Source organism: Festucalex cinctus, chromosome 18 (genome assembly GCF_051991245.1).
Source record: "Festucalex cinctus isolate MCC-2025b chromosome 18, RoL_Fcin_1.0, whole genome shotgun sequence".
NCBI lineage: Eukaryota > Metazoa > Chordata > Actinopteri > Syngnathiformes > Syngnathidae > Festucalex > Festucalex cinctus.
Window position 1 is genome coordinate 15,629,724 of NC_135428.1, and position 25,856 is coordinate 15,655,579.

Genomic DNA, 25,856 nt, shown 5'->3' on the forward strand with positions numbered 1-25,856 from the left:
TTGCCGAATCGATTTTTTAACACCCCTAATATATATATATATATATATATATATATATATATATATATATATATATATATATATATATATATATATATTAGGGGTGTCACGATTCGCCAACTCCACGATTCGATTTAAATTTCGATTTTGGGGTCACGATTCGATTTTTTTTTCGATTTTTTTATTTTTTATTTTTTTTTTTTTCCTCCGCTCCCCCACTTTATAACACAGAGGCATATGCTTCTGTAGGCTAAGGCTAGTCTATGATCATTGGTTCTATTCATTGTACAGTAAATCTTATTTCAAAAGATCGGCTACATATAGGTGATGCAATTTCCATATTATTTTTGTGTAAATTTATGTAATATATGATAATTGACATTAGGCAGGAATGATCAAATTCAAAGAATTTATTTACAATATAAAGTTAACCGTCTTGTTCTTACTGAAGTGTAAAATAAAAAATAAAAAAACAAAAACAAAAAGTCACAGTGGGTGCCTGCCATCTATTGACTGTTTTTGGTTACAACAGTGTGCTGTGCGTTCCTCTTAAAATAATGTGCAATGTGCAACAACAACAAAAAATATATTGTATCCAAAGTCATGGAACAAATACAGCCTGAACAAACTATATCCCAACATTTACAGTTGCTGGGCATACTGTAGCGTGGTTCAAGTACACTAATTAAATGTTTGAATCCAGCGTTTTCCAAGGCTGCAGGTCTGCTGCTATAAATAGACCTATGGATCTGGCGTTTCGCGCGAGCTGAAGTGTGTGGAAGTTTCACTGTAAATGAGGATGAAATAGTTGGTTGGACCGTTGTTTTCCCACTTCTAGTTGAATTTGATAAATCTAAATCTTTGTGATGCCTGCGTAAATGTCCCGTCATGTTTGTCGTGTTTCCCGTTGTTACGGCTGGCGGCTCGGGCCATTCAGTTTGAATGCGCCAGCGCGACACTCTGATTGGAGGACTGTGCCAGCGCGACACTCCGATTGGACGACTGTGCCAGCGCGACACTCCGATTGGACGACTGTGCCAGCGCGACACTCCGATTGGACGACTGTGCCAGCGCGACGCTATTGTGTATCCGTGTATTATACCCCTATTAGTTATTGTTTCTCCTCCGTTCTGTCAGTTCTGTCAAATGCGGTTATTATTTGTTCACCTTCCACTTTCACTCCCTTGTCAAACCCCTGCCTGAAATTTCAATTAAAACTACTCAGATGTTAAAGTCGACCCGTGTTTATCTACTCTATATTTTCTGTTATTGTGTTACTTCCCTTCCCCTTGACGAGCCGGGCGTAACACCGTGGCCGAGTACAGTACGCGCACATAGCATATCTTGCAACTGTGGTCTTTTTATCGACAACGTGAACGTTGTCGACATAACTCACCGGGAACGCAAAATGTTTCCAAACTGGTGACGAGAGAAGCGGGAGCGGCTTGAAGCACCATTGCTGTGTCTGTCCGCGCTTGCCATCATGACTGCAGGAGAAGTCAGCTAACAAGTGCCGTTAGCTAGTAGCTGAATGGCTGCGTCTCATTTGCTTTCCTGGGAGGTGGCGGTGGCGGCGGTGGCGGCGGGCGCGGGGGGGGGGCATCGAATCGTGTGTCCTCTCTTCTATTTCGATGCTCGAAATCGTGACGTAATTTCGATCGATTTCGATAAAAAATCGAAATCGTGACACCCTTAATATATATATATATGTGTGTGTGTATACGTAGATATAGGTATTTTATATATGTATGTACAGTATGATACACACTTATGTACAGACGTTTGATATTAACAACTAACAGTAAATGCTAACATGCTACCAGCTAGCCCGCTAAATATGATGTGAAGATCAAAGACACGTTGATATTTCAGTCTTTTTTACAAGCATTTGCAGTTCCTCTGAGGTGTGTTTTACTTTTAGAAGCCAAAGTAGGGAGTTATGCCTAACGGGATTAGCATTTCATGGAGTAAACTTTGCAAACACCTGAGGTCTTTTTTTTCCTTCTTCTTCTTCTTCTTCTTTTCCTTCTACGGCAAGGCGATAGCTGACACAAGGCAACACTGTCACATTTTGACACCTCCACTCGAGCTGCACGTGTCCTCGTAGACATGTTATGGACAATTTATACAGGAGGAGGATGAACAAACATGCGCTCGCTCGCTCGCTCTCTGGTCTGTTGCTGTTAATACAGCTCACCCGCGGTCAAAGTGATGTAACAATGCTCACTGACGCCTCATATGGTGCCGCAAACAAATCGGCCGCAACGGACGCCTTCAATCTCACATCAAATGTTGCTTATGACGAGCGGCACAACACGCCTGACTTATAATTAGGGATGAATTATTAAAGGCACACGGTGGACTTTATGCAGTGGTTATAGAAAATGAGTTATTATTGATTGCACTCGAGCTATGGAGCAGGAATATTTAGTTCAAGTCTATGCATTTGGGGCACATGGAAACAGATGAGGTAGTGGAAAATGAAACTAGAGTCGTTGTATGATATTTCTTTTTTTGTTTATTTAGTTTGATTTATTTTGATATATGAACTTTAAAAGTAACTTTGTTTTATTTAATGTTATTTACTTTATTGTATTGTATTTTTTTTATTGTATTATTTTAGTTTTTATTTTTTCATTTATTCATTTTCCTATGCTCATTTTATTTTACTCTGCTTTTGATACTCTAATATTTTCCTTAATATTTTACTTTTTTTAAATTTAATTAAATCAAATTGAGAATAACTTAATTCATTTGGCTTGTCTTGCTGAATGAGGTCGTACACAATCGTGCCACTATTAAACATTTTTTACCTTTTTTTTTTTCCATCTAAAAACAAACAATTTAATTTCAAGTCCTTTTTCTCCTTATGCCTCTTCAGTAAAGGACTTTCTTCTGGCTTCTTCTTGGCTAAATTGGAGGTAAGGCTAAATTGGAGGTAAGGTTATGGCGGTTATAGCGCCACCTGCGACAAATGTCTGGCAATGCCTCTCATCAGCATTCTGGACATCTCCTTTTTATTCAATTTTCTGTTGTTTTTTTTCCCCCTTTGGTAAATGTTTGCTGCTGTGGAGTAGGAGAGGGTGTGCAGGGGGGGGGGCGGGGAGGGAAATGCTTGCGTCACGCTCGACTACCGCCGCTCTCGCTCGGCTGATGTTCACTGACACGAGTTCTCCGACAGGTGCGGCGTCTGGATGCCCGCAGGATGCTCCGAGTGAAAACACGGACCGGGGGGTGCGGAGGGGGAGGGGTTTGATGTGGTGGAGGACGTGTGGAACGTGATGCGCTCGGACGTGATGTGACAGGTTCAAAGGCTCGCCTGATATTGCGAGACTCGTCACGGCCTGCCACCTGGAGAAATATACTCTCCAATGAAAACCAATTGAAGCCGAGCCTGCACTTCATGTAGAATATTTCATATACATATATATATATATATATATATATATATATATATATATATATATATATATATATTAGGCCTGGGACGGTTTTTGAAAACCGTTAAAGCCGATCAGTTCAACAGTTTCGGTTCGGCCCGTCTGTGTTCCGTTCGGTAGCTTTTGCGGGCCTCATTACAATACACGTATCGATACGCAGGCGTCAGAATCGATATTGCTTGTTAACTTTAAACAGGCAGTTAACGTTTGCCGTTGCAGCTTGCATTGTAGCTCAAAAATATAAACCAGCAGCGTCTTTGAAGTTAATTGCCTTCAATTAATGCAAAAATAGCTCACCAGTGATTGGACACTGTGTCTTGTTCAGAAAAATTAAAGCAGAGGAAGAATATTAATATATATTTACTTATAAAATTAACATTGCACATGTCTTAATGTACCAGTTTTCCTATATTTTGTTTAAAAACAAAATAGAATGTGTTACATGAAAAAAATGCTGTTTTTGTTTCCCCAAATATTTCAAATAAGCACATTTTAGAGCGGTAATTTTAATACGTTGATATTTTTGCTCATATCGGCTCATGCCTATTAATAATTGTTTCCGGTGTGTCTGTGAAAGCTGTAAATTTAGACCAGGCACACCGCTTTGGTGGTAAACCAGAAAATCTGCTAACAAAAATATTTTATATCATATCCTTTAGGCATACATATGACTGTTATTATAAAATGCAAGAAAATTAATGTAACATATTGGGATACGTATCGCCATGAAGATCAAGTATTGGAACACATATGTATCGTGATACGTATCGTATCGTGAGGTTGGTGGCAATACCCAGCCCTAGTAGCAGCAGTGTTTTAGCATCCATGCTAAAGTTATTTTTAGCGCAATGCCGGCCGCCTGATTCCACTAAAAAAGCGAATGTGCTATCAAGAACCTCAAAAAAGGAGAAAATAGTGCCACAGTTATCTAGTCCCAGGAAAGAAGTGGAAGGAGTTGGCCGTGCTCACTTTTTGTTGACTTGCTGAAGTGCTCAGAGCACTGTAGTTGTTCACCAAGTGACATTATTGTATCTTCTAATCAAACGCAAGCTTTCTGGTACATAAAACGAGCGTCGGAATTTAACGCGATGATATTCGATGTTAGTATAGCACGACTTAAGTCTTGTAAAACTCGCAAATCCCCTCAAAAGAAAGGTGGAACGTCTGCAATTAAAGCGCATCTTGTCCGTTTCATTTGAAATCCAGTGTGGTGGTGTTTATAGAACGTGAATGAAGAGATGAGGTGCACACTTCGACAAGCAGCTGAGCTCATTCACACATCATGTAGACATGACATTTTACTCTATCCATATTCCATATGACTTATGACACATATGACACTTATTTAAGACATTCATCTTACAATTTTAATAGTATAATTATAATTTGATCTGAGAATAATTCAAAGATCAGTGTTTGAGCGAGTCTTTTAATACTACTACTACTACTGATAATAATAATAATAATAATAATAATAATAATAAGTTAGCACGTCCGCCTCCCAGTTCTGAAGGCTTCGGTTCGAGCCTTCCTGGTTGGAGTTTGCATGTTCTCCCCGTGCCCGCGTGGGTCTTCTCCGGGTACTCCGGTCTCCTCCCACATTCCAAAGATATGCATGGCAGGTTAATTGGCGCTCCGAATTGTCCCTAGGTGTGCTTGTGAGTGTGGTTGTTCGTCTCTGTGTGCCTTGCGATTGTCTGGCAACCAGTCCAGGGTGTCCCCCGCCTACTGCCCAGAGCCAGCTGAGATAGGCGCCAGCACCCCCCGCGAACCTTGTGAGGAATAAGCGGTCAAGAAAATGGATGGATGGATGGATAATAATAATAGATTTTATTTATAACCCACTTTACATTTATAAAATAAATCTCAACGTGCACAGTGCAGGCAACAATAAAAGCAATGGAAGCACAACGTAAATAAAACGGTCAATTACAAATCAGAGTAAAAACATAAAAATTAACCAGGAAAAGCTTTCTTAAACCTGTGCAACTAAGGCACTTATGAGTGATGGAAAACCTCACAGTACACCAAAAAAAAAAAAAAAAAAAAAAGTTTGCATACTAAAATAATTATCTTAACTCTGTTTAGTCACAAATATACTTAGTGTGAAATCTGGGCTTATATAGTTGAACAAAGCTGCATATTTGCAGGTAACCATGACTTTGTCAATTGTATGAATGGCAACAGAGGGACACACACAGGTTGCTTTTACCTTCAGTTATTTGTTATGCCTTCCACTATATGCCACTGGCATAAATTGAATAATAATTTAAATAATAAAATAATAATAATGGTAATTTTAATAGTAATAATAATAAATAAATAAACAAATTAATTCATTAATTACTTAATTAGTTCTGAATACTATACACTTTCTTAACTCCATGACATATTGATTTTTTGATTTTTTGATTTTTTTTTAAGTCACTGCATACCGAACAGCACAAAACCGAACCGAACCGTGGATTTAGTGAACCTTTCCAGGTCTAATATATATATATACAGATACATATATATATATATATATATATATATATATATATATATATGTATATATATATATATATATATATATATATATATATATATATATATATATATATATATATATATTAGGGGTGTGAATTGCCTAGTACCTGACGATTCGATTCGTATCTCGATTCACAGGTCACGATTCGATTCGATACCGATTAATCCCGATACGAATGGTCACGATTCGATACCGATTAATCCCGATACGAATTTATAAGTCGATTGTTGCGATTTTTTTCCATTCAAATTTAGAAAATACTATCAGTAAATTTGTATATGTACACTGTAAGATTTGTATGAATATATTTATCTAAAACTTGAGGCTTATAACCGTGAGCCACTGTACACAAACAGTTTGCAATCTGTTTCACATTTGAACAGCATTAAAATAAAAATATTAAGGCTTAATGTGCCGTTCATATAACATTCTTCCATGCTCAAGGTGTGAATCCTAAAAAAAAAAAAAAAAAAAAATAAAAAAAAAAAAAAAAAACGATTCTGCCGATTATTGAATCGCTTCGAGAATCGCGCGATGTAGTATCGCGATATATCGCCGAATCGATTTTTTTAACACCCCTAATATATATATATATATATATATATATATACTAGGGGTGTGAATTGCCTAGTACCTGACGATTCGATTCATATCACGATTCACAGGTCACGATTCGATTCGATACCGATTAATCCCGATACGAATTAAAAGTCGATTGTTGCGATTTTCTTTCATTCAAATTTAGAAAATACTAATCAGTAAGCTTGTAGAGTGTAAGATTTATATGAAAATGTATTATTTATTTATCTGAAATTCACACACACACACACACACACACACACACACACACACCCACACACCCCCACACACACACACACACACAAAAGGCAATGATGATAAGACGTTGAATCGGTAAGACTACCGAATGAACAATTCTGACCTCTTTGAAAAAAAAAAAAAAAAAATCGATTCAGCCGCCTATTGAATCGATTCGAGAATCGCGCGATGTAGTATCGCGATATATTGCCGAATCGCTTTTTTTACCGCCCCTAATATATACACACACACACACACACACATACATATATATATATATATATATATATATATATATATATATATATATATATATATATATATATATATATATATATATATATATATATATATATATATATATATATATATATATATATATATATATATATATATATATATATATATATATATTAGTGATCGACCGATATGTTTTTTTTCAAGACCGATACAGATTATTAGTAGTCAAGGAGGCCGATAACCGATTTCTTATTCACTATACACGATAATATCTTTATTTTATTTGATAATTAGCTGCAAGTAAGAGCACATTTCTACCTCCCAATAGTGATGCATTCGTGGTATGTCGGGAACTCCAAGACAGGAAATAGATCTCGGTGGAGATCGTGACAGAGGACAGAGGACGCGAGCAGATGAATAATTCATATCTCTCACTTTAATTGCATCTAATGCGCAGATTAACGATTTATTCGGTGAATTAGATGGACACATTTTTAATCCCTGTGTTCATTATGTCCGCAAACAATACGGGAGCTTTTCATTTGATGGAAAGGACACGCGATCGATCATTAAAGTGACCTGGCCTGTTTTATATAACTGCAAATATGATGAGCCAAATGCCAGGCAGATTAACATTGATGCAACGTTGGATTTACTTGTAATTATTGAACTTGCTGGACACTTCATTAGGTACACTTGAAGACTTTGTCTTGCACTGTTCACGGAACCACAAAGAACATTCAAACTCGGATGTTCCTTTTGACGTCTTTCTTTAAAATTCCGGCATTGTCCGCACTGGCTGCCTGCAACCACAGTGAATGACGCGGAACGAGACGATGACTATTTCATGAGTCACCACAAAGTTGAAAGAACGCATAAAGTTCATGCAGAGTTTGAGTGACCATGAATGTAATGGAGGGAAAAGAGGCCTACACAAAGTTGTGACAGGAACTAAATGACGTCATTATGGCAGGAAGGTAACATTATATTTATACGTGGTGGTGGTCAGCACTCTTTCGTATTGTACTTTATTATTATTTAAGAAATACAGTAATTGAAAAATTAAATACCGGTACATCAATGAATGATTATATGAGACGTTTCGCATTAGCATTCAGCTCAACGGACTGCATTGATATTTGATCCAGCTGTATCAATAATGTATTTTAAGAGATAATGACACAAGTAGGGTTTCCAAATTAAAAAAAAAAAAAAAAAAAAGTGGAGGACTGGAACTTGTTTTTGAAGTTTTTAAGTCATTGGCTTTTCACTTTTGGGCTTAATTTAGCGTAGCTTAGCTGACTGTGTGTTTTGCTCACAGTGGTTGAATCGACGCGTGGGCACCTTTAAAAAACCCTTAAGAGAATTAATTAGCCCTGTGGATTGAATTAATACGCCTGTCTTTTGTCCCGTGCGTCCTTTTCACATGAAATATGGATGAACTTTTGAAAACGCGGCCACACTGAAGGGCCCTTCACGCCGGCACCACCACGCCGATCCGATGACGTCCATCTTTTCACCGCATAATTTTGGGGGAGTTATTGTGTGCAAGTGTCAATAAAGAGTCAGCTCACCTTCATTTTATGTTGATTCAAATTCATTTTTGATGTTTTTTTTTTTTTTCCCAAGGCACGGAGGTTATGAGCTGCGTCTGACTGAGAGGCAAAACAAGGTTCCTATTTGTTTTGAATAATATACAAGGAGATAGTTGCATCTTGTCAGACAATCATCAAACTTTCATTAGAGAAGTGTGAAAAAGGGGACATTTTTATTGAATTTAGACGATATGTGGCACAAGATAGAACAGCAAATTGTAATCCACACATTTTGAAGAATGCAAAAAGCCATCAAAATAAGGATAACAAGAAAGAAACTAATCCAGAGTTGAAAGTCATCAAATTGTGCCGCCATGCTCCAAGGCGGTGCGATGAAAACACAAATGTTTTGCAATTTAGTGTCGGTTTCGTATAGTGTTGTTCCAATACAGATACTGGTATCGGCAGAGGTGCCGATACTGCACAAAAACAGTGGTATCGGTATCGGTGAGTACTCACAAGTAACATGCCAATACCATTAATTCCAACGCTAATATAGGAATTTGGATGCAGCATCTTGTGTCTTGCTCGTGCACGACATTCACTGGTATGTGACATGTTCACTGCATGCCGATCTAAGATATCCTATTGGCCCTTGAATGCTCTGAACCAATAACAGGACAGCTTTTTCATGTTGAGGGGAAAAAAAAACTTAAGTATCGGTGTTGGCCGATACTGCAAAGCTGGGTATCGGTAACTGGAGCCAAAAAAAAACGGTATCGGAACAACACTAGTTTCGTATAAAGTTCAAATTTGGTAGCAACTATACAAAATCTCTTGGACAAGTTTGATTTTGAAGGAAATTATCAAAATGACCCTAAAATGGATGCTTCAAACTCCAAACAAAATTTTGCATTGCTTCTTGAGACTTTTTTTGTGGGGCCTACTCGGGATAGACACGCTAACCAAATGTCATGCAGCTGATTTATTTAAAAAAAAAAAAAAAAAAAAAAAAAAAGAATTAAAAATTTGTATGGCAATTCATTGAACTGCGCTGCCGATTCAAACCAAGAGAGCCAAATTTCTGTAACTTTTGAGCATTGGTTCTTGGGGAATTTTTGTGGGTTTACTCATCATAGGCATGCCTACCAAATTTCATGCTGCTAATTCTTTGTTTCTTTCATCTTTGAGAGGTGAAAAATCAAAATTCGCCATCATGCTCAGCCAAAATAGAACGACAAAAACCTAATATGAGTCACTATTTTGTGTCAGTCATGCATCTAGTAAACGTGGTTACAAATTCTTAGCAATAGGACAAAATCTCTAGGACAAGTTTACTTTTGAAGAAATTGTATGGAAATTGGCAAAATCATCCTAAATGGACATTTCAAATTCCAACCAAAATGGCAGATTTTCTGTGTCTTTTTGACCAAAACTTCTCGAGACTTCTCCGTCTACTCATAATAGACAACACTACCAAATTTCTTTCTGCTAATCGAAACTGTCAAGGGGTCTGAATTTTCAATACGGTATTTTCAGCTCTGGGCTTATTTTCATCTTTGAGTTGGTGAGTTGTCCACCAACATAGAATGACAAAAAACTAATATGATTTGCAATTTCGTGTCAGCAAGGTTATTTTAGTTAACTAAAACTAACAAAAAACCTAAAACTAAAATTCAAAAAACAATATTGTTAACGAAATAAATAAAAATGAAAACGCTTTAAAAAAAAAACAACTAACTGAAAACTAATTTTATGTTTACAAAACTAACTAAAACTAACTCTAATTATAGCAAAACTGTCCGTTGTTTTAGTCTTTGGTAATTAATTTGATGCATGAGCCTTTGGGAATTATTTCAAATGTGATTTTAAGTAGATTTATTTCTTTGTGACAGCTAGGGCTGTTTGAAAGCACTGTATAAATAAAGATGACTTGACTTGACTTGACTTAACTTGACTTGACTTGATATTAACCGGAATAAGGATGTTTGAAAATGTGTCACACAAAAGTCATCTAGCAGCAGCCAATAGAAAAGCACCTTCAAACGTCGCCGCTCCCATGGTGTTTTTTAAATATTGCGCACAAGTAATACACTTAAAAAACCCCTAAAACTAATACTGAAACTAGCTAAAACTAAGCATTTATTAAAGAACTAAACTAATAAAAACTAATAGAACCACCCTGAAAACTAATTAAAACTAACTACATTTAAAAAACAAAACTCAAAATGAAATAAAAACAAACTAAAATGAAACATTCCAAAACTATAATAACCCTGCGTTTCAGACATATGTCCAGTAAACATGATTCAAATTTGGTAGCAATTAGACAAAATGTCCAGGACAGGTTCATCTTTAAAGGAGACATGTAAATGATCAAAATTACACACACAAAAAAAAAGTGTTACGTACTGAGGTTGGATCCCAAAACGCAGACGCAAATAGGATTTAACTATTTATTCACACAACTTGACTAAACGAAAAACAACGAGAACACATAGAGAATCACGAGACGCCAAGCCCCCTTGGGCTGTGGAGATTCACAGAGGAACAGAGGTAATAATCGGACAAAACACACATTTCTCAGACAGTTTATATAGACAGTGAATCAATCAGATTGGTTGTGGCTAGTCATGTGGGTAACAGTACTGACATGGAATTATCTGGTTGGCTGTTGCCCAGATAAAGAGATTAAAGATTCTTGACATCACATAGCTCCTGACATCACATAGCGTTTCACCAGTTGAAACCTGATGCTCTTACATCAGTTCAAAACAGACACTTGACCACACGGTCATGACCAAAACATTACCCTTGCATGACCCTAGTCATGATAAAAAGTTTCTTTTCAGTCGTGGCTTCTTGAGACTTTTTGGTGGGTTTACTCATGAGTCATGACTGACACGTCTTCCAAATTTTATGCTCTTAAGTGAAACTGGTACAAGTAGGAAACTTGGAAATGACCAAAATGACTCTAAAATGGCCCCCTCAAAGCAAAAAAAATGGAGGACCCCCTTGACAGTTGGAGCAAGGCTTCTTGAGAATTTTTTTTTTTTTTTTTTTTTTTGTCTACTCACAATTGACATGCCTACCAAATTTCATGTTGCTAAGGCTAACTAAATGCTAAGCTAAATGTTAGTTTTATATGCGAGACCTACCTAGGAAAACTCCTGTTCCAAAGAGAAACTGAAACTAGCCGCAATAATAAACATATTGCGACGTTAATTAAAATAGTGGAAATGTAATTTCAGTTTGCTTGCAGGTGAAGTTCTGCGGGCCGTCTGGGCGTCGCAAAGAAAATTAAAAATGAAAACGGCGGTTTACGTCAAAGGAGGATTGTGTGACTGCAGGGGTTGCGCGGCATATCAAATATGAACCATAAAAGCCAACAGGATGACAAATTGTGTACGGAGACGATCAAAAAAGGTAATAATTGATGTTGGCGCCCCTCAAAACGTTTCATTTCTGATGTGTCACCATTAACAAAGGAGAATGCTTTCATTTTTTTTTCTTTTTCTACCTGGTATTAAATTTAAAAGTGAGACTTCCCCAAAGTGAATATGAAAAAGTTCTCATTTTCATGTGAAAGTGTGTTATTGTGTAGGCAGAAGTCATTTGCACGTTGATACATTTCTTTGTGTTTGGGCATCTGTGTTTGAACACGAGTATTAGCCTTATGTGTACATTTTAAAAAAATATATATAAATAAATAAATAAATGGTTGTGTGTGATGAAATGAGACGATTTGGCTTTAGTCAGACATGTTCCAATATCTCTCTTATAATTGATGTTATTCTTATCTTATAGGAAAACGAAACAAGTTTTTGATGAGTTTACACAATAATATAAGTAGTAGTTTGTTCCCTCAAAGCTTCTTGGCTCAATGGGTATTAAAATGGATCAAGTGTTGGCTGTCTGGCCTGTTTGCCGCATAAGTAAGTGGTCTGTATATTTTCTTTAATAGTGTACATACATACGACTATAGAATATCAATCGAGCTTGTTTGATTGAACAGTCCTTGCCATGACTTATTATTTGCTGACCTTCACAGAATGCCGTACATGCAAAGGTTGCCTGCCATTGATTTTGCACACGTCACATATTCTATAATATGTTTGTATGTGTGTCAAGGTGGCAACAAGTTTCATACGGAGAGCCCGAAAGGTCACTTTTGTATACAATTTGGGTGCAGTGGGACAAGTTTGACGTTGAAAAGTAGCTGAAAATGGCCTAAATGAGCCTAAGATGGTTAATTCAAATAGATGTGAAAGATTTCCTGTGGCTTTTAGGGTGGGGCTTCCAGAGACTTTTTTTTTTTTTTTTGTGGGTCTATTTAAGATAGAAAAGTCTACCAATTTTTATGTTGATACATGAAACTGGCTTCTGAGGCTGAATTTTCAAAATGTTTGGTTTGTGTTTTTATAAGTCACAAAACTGACACAATGATATGCCTACTCACAATAACAAGAAAAAAAAATCAAGTTTATCTTATCCCCTATTTATTGTCTTCCAGCTGTCTTGTCTGAGGTTCAAATTTGGTAGCAACTAAACAAAATATCGAGGACATGGTTGCTTTTGAAGGAATGGCCAAAATGACCCTAAAATTGACATTTTGAAATTCAAACCAAAATTTTTGGGCATGGCTTATTAAGACTTTTTTTTTTTTTTTTTTTTTTTTGTGGGTCTACCCATGATATAAACATGTTGACCAAATGTCAGTTTACTGTGTTTACTGGCTTTGAGGGCTGAATTGGTGTCGTCATTGAACTTTGTGGCCGATTCAAACCAAAATGGCAGACTTCTGTATCTTTTTGGTCATGACGTTGAGACATTTTTGTGGGTCTATTCAAGGTAGAAAAGTCTACCTATTTATATGTTGCTATGTGAAACTGGCTTTGGAGGCTGAATTTAAAAAAAAGGATATATATATATATATATATATATATATATATATATATATATATATATATATATATATATATATATATGTTGTCACGTAGTGGTGTCAAAATTAGTGCGTTAATTTTGAGTTCCTTTAATGCCACTTTTTTTTTTTTCTTTCTTTCTTTCTGTAACGTACGGTTGATGACCGCCCTTTACTTGGAAAGCCTGTAGTGGGGGAATTCCAGTTGCAATGCAGCAGACATGTCCATGTCAAAATTTAGCAGTAATAAATGTAATAATAATGCATATATTTGTTGAAACTAGGATCAAGTTGTATTTTACAATTTTAGAAATGTGCAGAATTACACAAGTTGCTTAATGTTAAAGATTAGATAGCTCTTTAATGTGAAAACAAAAACGCACTGAGCTGTCACATCTTACAAATGCAATTATGCCATCTAGTGGCAGAAAAATTACCAACACAAATCAATACAAGACATATTTTACAGTGCAGTACATCTATTTAATTTTAACTAAATTTTATGAACTATTATAAAATCACTGTATCAATTACTATTATAAAATCACTGTATCAATGACTAAAAGATTTCTTAGTTTAACATTTTTCCCGATTTTATGTTAACTAGAGTATGAAAAAAATGTACATTACATTCTATTGTACATTTAGAACAGCTATAAAATTTGCGATTAATCGTGAGTTAACTATTGAAGTCGTGCGATTAATTACGTTAAAAAAATAATTACCTGACACCCCTAATGTCACGACATGGTCAAAATGCTGATTCAACCGAAACTGCGTCTTTTCAGGTGTCGCTTTTTTTTTTTTTTTTTTTTTTTTTTTTTTTGTGGCTCTACTAATGATATGCACATCCAAATTTCATGTCGCTGTGTGAAACAAACTTTGGGTGCTGATTTTCTTTTCTTTTTCTTTGTGAAAAGCACTCAAGACAATTTTCTTCCACTGCTTGCTTGTTTTGTCCTAAAGTCATCTCATGTTACCAATGGGAGAAATACATTCCAAATGCACTTGCTATCACTGTTATCATCAGCAGCATTATTATTATTATTATTATTATGACTGTTGTTTGATACATACACTAGAGAAAGGAATCAAACCCAATCTTGATGTGTTTCGACACATCAGATGCATGCTGGCGCCAGTGCATTTTCCGTATAAATACACTAAATTGTGCACGTGTGACAAATTGCAGCAAATATGGAAGGAAAATGACACCATTTTGCTCCAGTGGCGGCAAAAAGGGTCGCATTCACATCCAGCAGATGAATATCTGAAACATTCTCAATGAAAAGAAGAGTTAACGTAAAAAAAAATATGCTTGTCCTGTCAGTTTTCCTTTTTATTGTTTTTGTATTATTTGTGTGGTCGTTGAAGGCTGGCTGCATTACGGAGATTTATGAGGGGCAGCATTATTCACACGCTTATGAATCTTTTGCACAAGTTATTGCTGTGTGGAAACAGGAAGGGCGAAAAGAAAAAACATCAGAATAACTTGAATGGATTTTTTAATATCCCCTGCAATCCCGAGAGATTTCTTTTTTCTTTTTTACATTGTGTTTTTTGGGACTTTTAATTCTACTAGTGGCTTAAGGACAAACAAAAGCGCGTTGTCCTTAAGAGCTTTCGGCGCCGTGTTTGCAAATTGATTGAGCTGTAAAAGCTCGTGGGAATATTGCCTATCATACGCTGCACTTCAAAATTCTAATAAATGAAAAGGGGATGCATGCAGAGATCAGAACATATCACTCCAATACTTAAGGCTTTACACTGGCTCCCAGTCAACTGTAGAATAGATTTCAAAATTCTGCTACTCATCTATAAATCACTGAATGGTTTGGGTCCCGAATGTATCAAAGAAATGCTGATTGAGTACTAACCCAGCAGGGCTCTGAGATCTACACACTTGGACCAACTAGTGGAACCCAGAGTTCCAAGCAAACATGGTGACGCTGCATTTAGCTGTTATGCTCTACACAGATGGAATAGGCTGCCAACATCCCCAAATGTAAATGCTTTTAAATCCAGGTAAAAAACTTTGCTTTTTTTTCTCATACCTTTGATTATGGACTTTTAAACAGCTTTAATTAATCAGGTTTGTTTTTCCTTTTTAATTATTATTGTGGGAATGTTGAAAGCATCCCACATATGTTCTTCGGATTTTTAATCTTCTCACTTATTTGCCGAGAAACAACTCCCACATAATACTTCCGATTTACACCGTTCAAATTTCAACTTGCTTCAAAAATTCACACCTTGCGGGGTATATATCATTTGATTCCACATCACTTACAGTACTCACACAATTTAACGTTAAATATCAACTTTTCCCCCCATTCATTTTCAATGGGACTGACAAACTTATTTGAAGTCCCACTTTCCACACCCACTTCCACACATACAACTGATCATCATTACCAGCCCTCTGAAACTGCTCAGTGGCACACTTGGTTAAGTGCATTGTCCAGTAACCAGGAGGTCCCGGGTCCCACCTCTAACTGTGCATTGCAAATATATCCATGGCAATTATGCTTAGTGATATAACTATGCCAATTCTCCCCATGGAGAACCGGGGTTCATACCCCGCTTGTACCACGTTTTTAGTACATTCGATGGTTTGGTACCAACTGACTCGTTTCAGGAAATGGATTATAATTTCTCTGAAATGATTAAATCCCGCCTTAGAGAGATTCAGTTCAAGTTTTCTTCTTATTCATTTATCTTTCAACTTCAATTAAAACTTAGCATTCAGTTATTAGCATTCAGCTTTCAGCATTCCCACGCAATTTCACCAAAAATTGCACTTAGTCTAGTTTTTATTATTATTTTAAACTTCCTTACGCTAAATGTTTTTAAAGTTTGCTGAGTAATGTTTTAACATTGTCAATGTATATTCTTTTAGTAAATGTTGTAACCTACTTTTATTTCCTCTTCTCCTCTGAATGTTAACTACTGTGTTTGTTGATGCTAATGTGTTGTCTTTCTTTGTGTAAAGCACATTGAGTTGCCTTGTGTATGAAATGTGCTATACAAATAAACTTGCCTTGCCTTGTAGATGACAAATGAAAGACGAAGAGTGAAATAACGTCGGATATGCACGGCTCCAGTTAAAAGAAGACATTTGAGATCAGCATGTGAAAAGAGAATGATGCTTTATATGTTGTGAGAGCTCATCACACCTTCCCTTCATCCCGCATTGGTGCCTGGACGTTTGCCTGCATCCAAACTGTGTCCAAAAACCTACGCTATTATTTTTACATGGATTATTGGTTTTTATTTTATAGAAAGATTAGTGAGATCATAGATTTGAAACCCAGCATTAGTTTTTTTTTTTTTTCTTTTTTTTTTTTTTTCTTGTGAGGTTTGATCTTGTATAGCTCTTGTAGTGGATCACATTAAATTGTGTACCTCGTGAAGTGAAACCCACCCACACCCCAGGCTTTGGTGAGTCATCAAATTTGCCATGCTCCACCCACACACAATCTATACAATGAATTTGTTCTGGGAAGACTCCTGGAAATGTCCAAAATGACTCAAAAATGGCCTGTTTCAAAGCAAAATGACAGCCTTCCTATGTGGTTCGGGGCTTGGGTTCTTGAGACTTTTTTTGTGGGTCTAGTCATGATAGGTATTTCTGCCAAATTTCATGTTCCCAGGGGGATAATGATTTCAGGGGCAGAATTTAATTTTAAGAATGTGTTTTCATCATTCATCATTCATGCTGGAAATGGTAAAAAAATGTCCCATTTCAAAATAAAATGGTAGAATTCCTCCATTATTTGTCGTGACACTTTTTTTTTTTTTTGTGTGGATCTACTCATGATAGAAACGTCTACCAAATTCGTGGTTGTTAAGTGAAACTGGCTTCAGGGCTGGATTTTTCAAGAAAATTTTGTTTTTTCATCATTCATGATGGAAACGGTCAAAATGACTCAAAAATTGCCAATTTGCAAACCAAAATGGCAGACTTCTTCTGCGTTTAGGCTTGGGTTCAGACTTTTTTTGTTGGTCTACTCTTGATAGACATGCCTACCAACTTTCATATTGCTAAGTAACTGACTTCAGGGGCTGAATTTTCAAGAAAATTTTGCATTTCAGCATTCATCATTCATGTTGGAAATTTGCAAACCAAAATTACAAATTTACTCTGCGTTTAGGGGCTTGGGTTCTTCAGACTTTTTTGTTGGTCTACTCATGATAGACATGCCTACCAAATTTCTAAGTGACTCTGATTTCAGGGGCTGAGTTTTAAAGAAAATTTTAATTTTCAACATTCATCATTCATGTTGGAAATGTACTCAAAAAAATGCCAATTTGGAAGCCAAAATGGCAGATTTCTTCTGTGTTTCCTTGGGTTCTTCAGACTTTTTTTGTTGGTCTACACACGGGAGACATGCCTACCAAATTTCATATTGCTAAGTGACTCTGACTTCAGAGGCTGAATTTTCAAGAAAAAAATGCATTTTCAGCATTCATCAGTAATGCTGAAAATGTACTCACACATGGCCAATTTGCAAACCAAAATGGAAGACTTCCTCTGTGTTTAGGGGCGTGGGTTCTTCAGACTTTTTTGTTGGTCTACTGTACTCACGGTAGACATGCCTCCCAAATTTCATATCGCTAAGTGACTCTGACTTCAGAGGCTGAATTTTCAAGAAAATTTGCATTTTCAGCACTCATCATTCATGTTGGAAATGGACTCAAAAATTGCCAATTTACAACCCAAAATGACAGATTTCCTCTGTGTTTAGGGTTCTTCAGACTTTTTGTGGGTCGACTCATGATACCAAATTTCATGTTGCTAAGTGAAACTGCCTAACAAATTTTGTGTGCTTAAAGCTAGCAAACTTCAGGGACAAAATAAAAAAATAAAAAATAAAGTTTGCTATTCATGACGTATTATCAAAAGCTGCCATCATGCTTCACCTACCAAAACTAACCGAAACAAAATTGTTTAACAATTTGGTATTGTCATCTGTCATGTCCAATTTGCTCGGAATCCGACAAAATCTGTTTGATGAATTTATTCTTGGAGGACACCTGGAAATGCCCAAAATTACTGAAAAATGTCCACATTCAAACTGAAATGGCAACTGTGTCTTTTTCAGGCATGAATTTTTGAGAAGTTTTTGTGGGTCTACCCATGACTGACATGCCGACCAAATTTCAGGGAAACCGCCTTCATAATATTGACACAAAACCAACACAGTGAAAAACCGAATGTTTTCATATTTAAAACCTTAATGAAGTTGTTGATGAACGTGTGAAAGCTTCTCTTTCCACAAACGCGGGATCCAATTAGGACGAAGACCGCGTCCCCGTCTGCCGGATGCACGGTCGATAACGAGAACGGTCGATGCGGACGGAGCCTTTGAACAAATAAAGAAAGCGACGCTACTTTAAGACAATGTCAAAAGACCCACCAGTCGGTCGGCATTGACTTTCCCCCACTAACTTTGCTTTGACCTCACGTCCACCGCAAGGGAGACTTTTATCCCCTTTTCAGACCCTCGTTCTCTTTTAGGCTGGCTCCCACACGGGGGAGTCGGAAAGAAGAGACAATATTTTCCACGCCGGGGGGTCTGAGGACGACGTGTTTGGCAAGTGTGATTGTGTGCTTGAACACGCGCTTGTCTTCTCACGCCTTCGATTGTTTCCCCAAAGTGGAGAATACTCTGTAGAATCGGCATCTGGCAGCCCATGGAAATGATAGACAGTGGAGATATTTGTGCCGATAATTGGTCAATGACGCTGGTAACCAATATTGGAAGCTGATGTTGGTTTGCAACTTTGCAGGTAAAAAAGAAAAAGAAGAATGTCAAGTTTTTGACTGATACAAACTTCAACACTTTGTTTCAAATGCCTTTAACGGTGTTTATTGAACCGCTTAAGATTTGTGTATATATACATACATATATATATATATATATATATATATATATATATACAAAATTGATCGGTGCACCTCTATCCAGTCATCCCTCACTACATCGGTTTAGTGAATCACTATTTTCTTTTTTAATCATACAATACAGTAAATATTTGACTTTATTGTTGCTGTTTTTATATATCATTTTTGATTGAGATGTGCTCAAAATGATGCTATAAATTCTGCACACTGTATGAATGCACATGCAAACAAACTATGCACATACAGTACAATGTATGTACAGTATGTCATACATGGCACGTCGGATGTTGCTTTGTTTGGTTACGTAACGCTTGCCGCGATGTGGGCAGAAGAATCAACGGCGACATGTGTAATCGCCTTTGACGTTGCTGTCTGGATGCTGTGCGTGCGCGTGCGTGTGCGCGCAGTTATATAAGTACGCTACGCTAACGACTTCCTTTGTGTTTGTCACTCGCCGCAAACGCGACAAAGGATGGAAGGAAGAAAAAATGATGTGGAGGAGGATGGATGATTCAAAAAGACATTTTTATTTAATTGTGCGTATGCTCTCGGTTCACAATCTAATAAAAAAAAAAATATATATATTTCACATTCAAATTTTACCAAAAAAAAGTCAGTTTAATATTACAACACTTTTTAGTAACTTAAAAAATGTACAATTCACGATTTGTCTTTAAAATAATTTGCTTTGAATAAATTAACTTACTTAAAATATTTTTTTTTCTAAAAAATTGTCTGATTTTATTCTTTTCAGAATTGTGTGACTTTTTTCAGAAATACATTGTAAACTATGGAAGCGTGGAACAGCTAATGTAGAGGAAACATTTTTGACTGGCAAGTATGTTTAGACTTTTTTTTTTTTTTTTTTATTATAAAAAAAAATGCACAAAAAATAATCCGATTTAACCATTATCAGATTTGGAATTTTCTCAAATTTAATTTGTACAATTTGACTTCACTGCTCCTAAGAAACTGTGTTCAAGATTTTATTCTAAGGCAGATTTTTTTTCCATTAATTTTCCTCAAAATTAACCTGATTGCGATTAATCCTTCTCAGATGGTGACGTTTTTCACCCAGAAATCTGAATTTCTTAACTGTTTCTAAAAAGTTTTTTTTTTTTTTTTTCATGTAACAAGATTCTTTTTAAATTAAAATAATTTTCCGACAAGATTAGAATTTTATTAAAGTAAGCAACTTTATTATAAGATTTACACATTTTTTTTCTCTCAACTTTTGTTGTAAGAATTCTATTTAAGAATTTCTCACGAGATTTAAACTTCCTCTGAAAATAGGATGATTTTTGTGTTGCAATTATTTTCTCAAGAAAATTCTCGTAAAATTTCGACTTTTAAAAAAGTTACTTTTTTTTTTTTATTGGGATTTTTTTTAAGGTGCTACTTTATCTCATTAAATTCCACCTTTTTTTCTCCACAAAATACTTTTTTTGATTATTTCTTTTCCTAAAATAATCTAACTTTAAAAAAAAAATAAAAATCCAACTTCATTCTCATAACAAAACAATATTTTATATTAAGCAACGTTCGTGTTTCCAAGCATTCACTTGAAAAACTTTTTGTTGTTTTTGAAGTGAAAATCCAACCCACGACTCCACACCCGCAACATGCTGCACATGCTAGTGCTAACATGGCTACATGGCAAACACAAAGTAGGACGCATCAGCAGCAAGCTAACAGCAAGCGCCAACTGACGTGGCGCAACAAAGCTGACCTCCATTAGGTGCAACGGCTCGAAAAATATGCGTTGAAAAACAGAACACAAGTAGGTCACGCTTCTTGCGCTAACCTTTAGCACGCATGCTAATTGACAGACGTTAGCGGGGGCGGGAATCATGACTTAGCACTCAGGAACAATATTAGCTGCTTCTCATATGATTCAACCATTTGTTCACATGGGGAAAAAACTTGTCATTAACTTAAAACTTTCTACGTAAGGAACAAAAAAACAAGTACAATGTGACTTTATCGCATTAATTTATCAGCTATAACCCAAATGAAATCAATCTCATACCATTTGTCAAACACTATTCCCTTGTTCTTTAAGATGAGGTCAAAAAGTAGGTCAAGCTTCTTGCGCTAACATTTAGCACGTATGCTAATTGGCAGACGTTAGTGGGTGCAGGAATCATGACTGATCAGTCGGGATAAGTATTATCACGCAGCTTTTTGCTTTTTCTCATAAGATTACACCTTTTGTTCCCATGAAAAAAAAACACTATTATTAAAGGGATACTTGACTAATTGAGCCATTTTCAGCAGTAAAAAAAGTTAATATTTTGTTTATAATTAATGTCGTAACTTCATTATTTTCCATGTGCAATTCATACCTTTAAAAAGTAATCTTTCTACTTGCTGTCGACTGATGACGACATCACCTGTGCTGAGGAAGTATGTAACGGCCAATCATGGCTCAGTTTGCTGACCAAACCCAGAAAACAGGTGAGCCGTGATTGGCTGTTACCTACTTCCTCAGCACAGGTGATGTCATCATCAGTCGACAGCAAGTCGAAAAATTACTTTTTAAAGGTATTAATTGTACATAAGAAATAATGACATTATCAAATTCATTCTGGGCAAAATAAGAACTTTTCACTGCTGAAAATTGTTCAATGAGTCAAGTATCACTTTAACTTAAAAACTTTTAGCTAAGAAACAACAGCAAAAAGTACAGTATGATTTTTTATTATTGTAATTTCTAAGTTATTTTTCTCTAAAAATACTTAATTTTAAGATTAGTTCTTTTCAAAAGCTAAAATACAATTTTTGGCTTTTTCACACAAAAAAAAGTTATTTTTCACATACGAAGGAAACTTTGATGGAAATAATACAACAAAATTCTGATTTTTTTTTTTGTTGTGAAATATTTTGACTTTTCGAGTAAGATTATATCTTTATTTGAAAAAACAAAAATTCTTTTTCATTTAAGGTTGCAATCTTGGAAATGAATTTATCAAGCTAATCTGAATTTATCCTTGTAAACCTTTCATTTATATCAAACAATAAAATTTTTCTCCTGCCATAAGTTGTTTTTTTTTCCCCCATAAATTTTTTTAGCTAACTTTATTTTTAATCTGTGACATTTTACTTAAAAAAATGCAATTAAAAATCTGACTTTGTCTCATAAAATTACAATTTGTTTCCAAAAGATATCAGACTTGAATTCTTGTCAGATTACAATATTTATACTTTTGTATTCGCCCTAATACTCAAATCTGCAAATCTTCCATAAAACTTTTTTTTAACTTAAATTTTGTGAATTGCTTTCATTTTTCATGAGACATGACGTGAACGTACTCCCTATAAAAACTGCTAATGACATTTATGCACTATATTATTTTGAGTAAGTTTGAATTGATGGAGCCGTTAGTAATTGAGTTGAGTAATAATTGCATTAATCCGCACGGCAGCTTCATTTCTGCACAACCGCTTTCATTTTCTTCCACGCTAATTAATAAAAGCAGCCGAGCTTAAGAGGTCCTTCGCTACAAACGCCTTCTTGATGGAATAATCCACCTTCATCAATTTATTAAACTCCTGAGGGAACACGGTCCAAACAATCAAAATATCAAAATCGGGGTATAATTGCGAGCGTCTCGGCAGGCCCGATTCATCGATGACGAGCGTCGGTAAAACAACAGACGGCCAGCGTGAAAAGGTGGAATTGAGGATGGCAGAGCCGCAGGCCGTCAGCTGCTCTTCGGCTTCTTCTTCAATGAATTTTGAGACTCTCGGGAGACTCCAGAAGCTACAAAAGCCGACGGATATCAACTTTATAACACGCAAAAGAAAAATAAAGACGCTTGCTCATGTTGAAGCTGCACACAAGTAACTACAATCGATTTTGAGCTTCCTAATTCTTAATTTTAGGACGATGAATTCAAATTTATTCTTGTAAATTCATATTTTCATTATTATTTTTGTTATTATAGTGATGCTTTTATTTAAATAAATAAATAACATAAAAAAAAAAACGAAGAGGCTCATGATAGCCCTCTCAACTGAATTCATTACTAAATAAATGAATAAATAAACTGTATATCCTTGTCTTTTTTTTTTCATGCGATTTTTCAAGCGCCATGACATGGAAGTCAGTAAATATATGAATAGATATGACTGATATATTATGAAACGTTGCTGCGCATTGCATCAGAGCCACTTCACATCCTGCACAGCATTCACACAAGATGGAGGAGAAGGATGAGGATCGTATTGACGAGCAGACACCTTTATTAGTTCCTAACAATATAAACGATAACACAGCACACCCTCGACACCGATGAGAGCAAACAGTGCAGAGAAGAAGAGATGGATGGACTTTTTATTTCAAGCGTGTTATGACACCGTGGCGCTATGGATTTCCAAAGTGTCGCTTGTCTGCCCCCTGCTGGTACCCGACAGGAAGCAGAAACAATCACAAACGCGCGTGATGTTGCAACTAAATAAAAATCAAATGCGTTCAAGTTTCGGTCAACATTTAGGCGCTGAGTTAGAGTTTCAAGTTTCTGTAGGTTTTGATTCCCGGGTTTAGTGTTCTAAAAGTAGGGTTTGAAGACAGATTTAGGGTTTCAAGTCTAGGGTTTGGGGGACCAGCAAGGTTTGAGTTTTCAAACCAGGGGTCGGGTTTCAAGCCAGGGATGGGGTTTCAAGATGGGATTGATGTTTAAAACACATTTAGGGTTCTAAACTAAACCCTGATTTTGGATTATTAGAGGGTATCAAGATAGGGTCATGGTTTCAAAGTAGAGTAAGAGTTGGGGTTTAGTTAGGCTTTTAAGCCTGGTTCAGGGTTCCAAAGTAGGGTTTGAAATCAGGGTTCGGGTTTCAAGTCAGGGGTTTTGGACTTCAAGCAGGGTTTGGAGTTTCAAAGTAAAGTTAATCCATGGTTGGGGTTTCAATGTAGGATTTTAAACCGGAGATCCTGCTCCAGGTTTCAAGACAGGATTGGTGTTTTAAAAAAAGAGAAAAAAAGGCAATGGTTTGGGTTTCAAGCAAGGGTTACTGTTTCAAAGCAGGGTTACAAACCCTGGTTATGGTTGCAAAGCGGGTATCGAGGCAGGGTTGTGGTTTTAAATTAGGGTTTCAAGTAACAGGGTTTAAGTTAGGGTTTCGTAGTAGGGCTTCAAGCCATAATTAGGGTTTCAAATTGTGTTTTTAAGCATGGTTAATAATTCTAAGGTAGGGTTTTAGCCAGTTGTACGGGTTTAAGGTTGCAGACAAGCATTGGGGTGTCAAAGTAGGGTTTCATGCTAGGGTTGGGGTTCCTATGTAGAGTTGTTACTGTTGTTTATTTCAAAAGAAATAAGAACAAAAGTATAGTGGCTCCAAAGTATAAAATAAATAAATAAAATAAAACATGCTCAATATTTGTTTGCACCGAGAACTTGAAGCCACCAGGGCAAATGAGAGATCAATACATTGCCTCACCATCATGTTTCATTTTTGTTGTGGACTGGCGCTCTTTTTTTTTTCTTATTCTTCTTTTTTTTTCGATAGCCCAAAATAGATCAGTGGAAAGTTTGGGTTTTGTTTATAGGCCGCGTGGTTGACAAAAGCGCACTTTTTGCATTGCGACGTCCTGCTGGGTTTGAAACATTTCCTGTACGCGCGTGTCTATGTGTGCAGACGACAGCGTGGTGTGGACAACAACACGACCCAACGACAACATCATGAACCAAAGAGAAGGTCAGAGAAATTCACCATCAGCATCATATTGCATGTTATTGTATTCTGTTAACATGTTACTGTACATATCGCTACAGGTAACGTGTGTTGTGTTGCTGGTACAAACAATGCTGCTGATCATTCTTGTTGATTTTCATATTCACTGATGCAGTAAATCAAGTTAGTTGTTGTTAATAACGTTGTTGTTACGTGTTAAAATCGTTCATTAATAAATGTGTTATAACAGTTGTCATTTTAAAAAGTTGTTTTTGTTACAAATGTTTTTATAGTTCCTTCCGTTGTCGGTTGTGAAGTTGCTCTTATAATTGTATCTGTGATGGTTAACAAAGTTGTTGAAGTTGTTATAGTTGTTTGAGTTGTAAATGCACTTGGTATCGCGACAGTTGCTATTGCATTTGGTGTCTTCATAACTTTGTAGTTGTTACAGTGGGTGTTATTGCAGTTGTAACATTTGTTGTTTTTGTTATAATTGATTGCAGTTGTTACAGTAGTCGTTACATTTTCTGCTTCCGTTGTTTCAATGGCTGTTACAGTTGTTGTTGATGTTATTGCAGTGGTCATTACAGTTGTAGTTATTAAATTTGTTGGTACAGTTGTTAATACTGGGGTTCTGCTTGCTGTTAAAGTTGATATTCCAGTTGTTGTAGGTCAAGTTGTAAATAGTGGTCGCTTAGTTGCTGAAATTGCATTGGTTGTTTTTAAAATTGTTAGTATGGTGGTTGTTGTTTTTTATTACACTTGTTCCATTTGTTGCTTTAAGAGG

The 25,856-nt window shown here is 36.2% G+C and overlaps 1 protein-coding gene across 2 annotated transcripts in view; it reads left to right on the forward strand.

Moving 5' to 3' along the window:
* Positions 1-25,856, forward strand: part of LOC144006330 (uncharacterized) — a 31,638-nt gene that overhangs the window by 1,752 nt on the left and 4,030 nt on the right. The window contains exons 2-3 of one of the 2 annotated variants that reach the window (XM_077505118.1): positions 2,882-2,921; positions 25,034-25,093. In XM_077505118.1, coding sequence (XP_077361244.1) covers positions 25,078-25,093 — 16 coding nt within the window. In that variant the 5' untranslated portion in view covers positions 2,882-2,921; positions 25,034-25,077. The remainder of the gene's footprint in view (positions 1-2,881; positions 2,922-25,033; positions 25,094-25,856) is intronic. The other variant, XM_077505117.1, reaches the window with a different exon arrangement.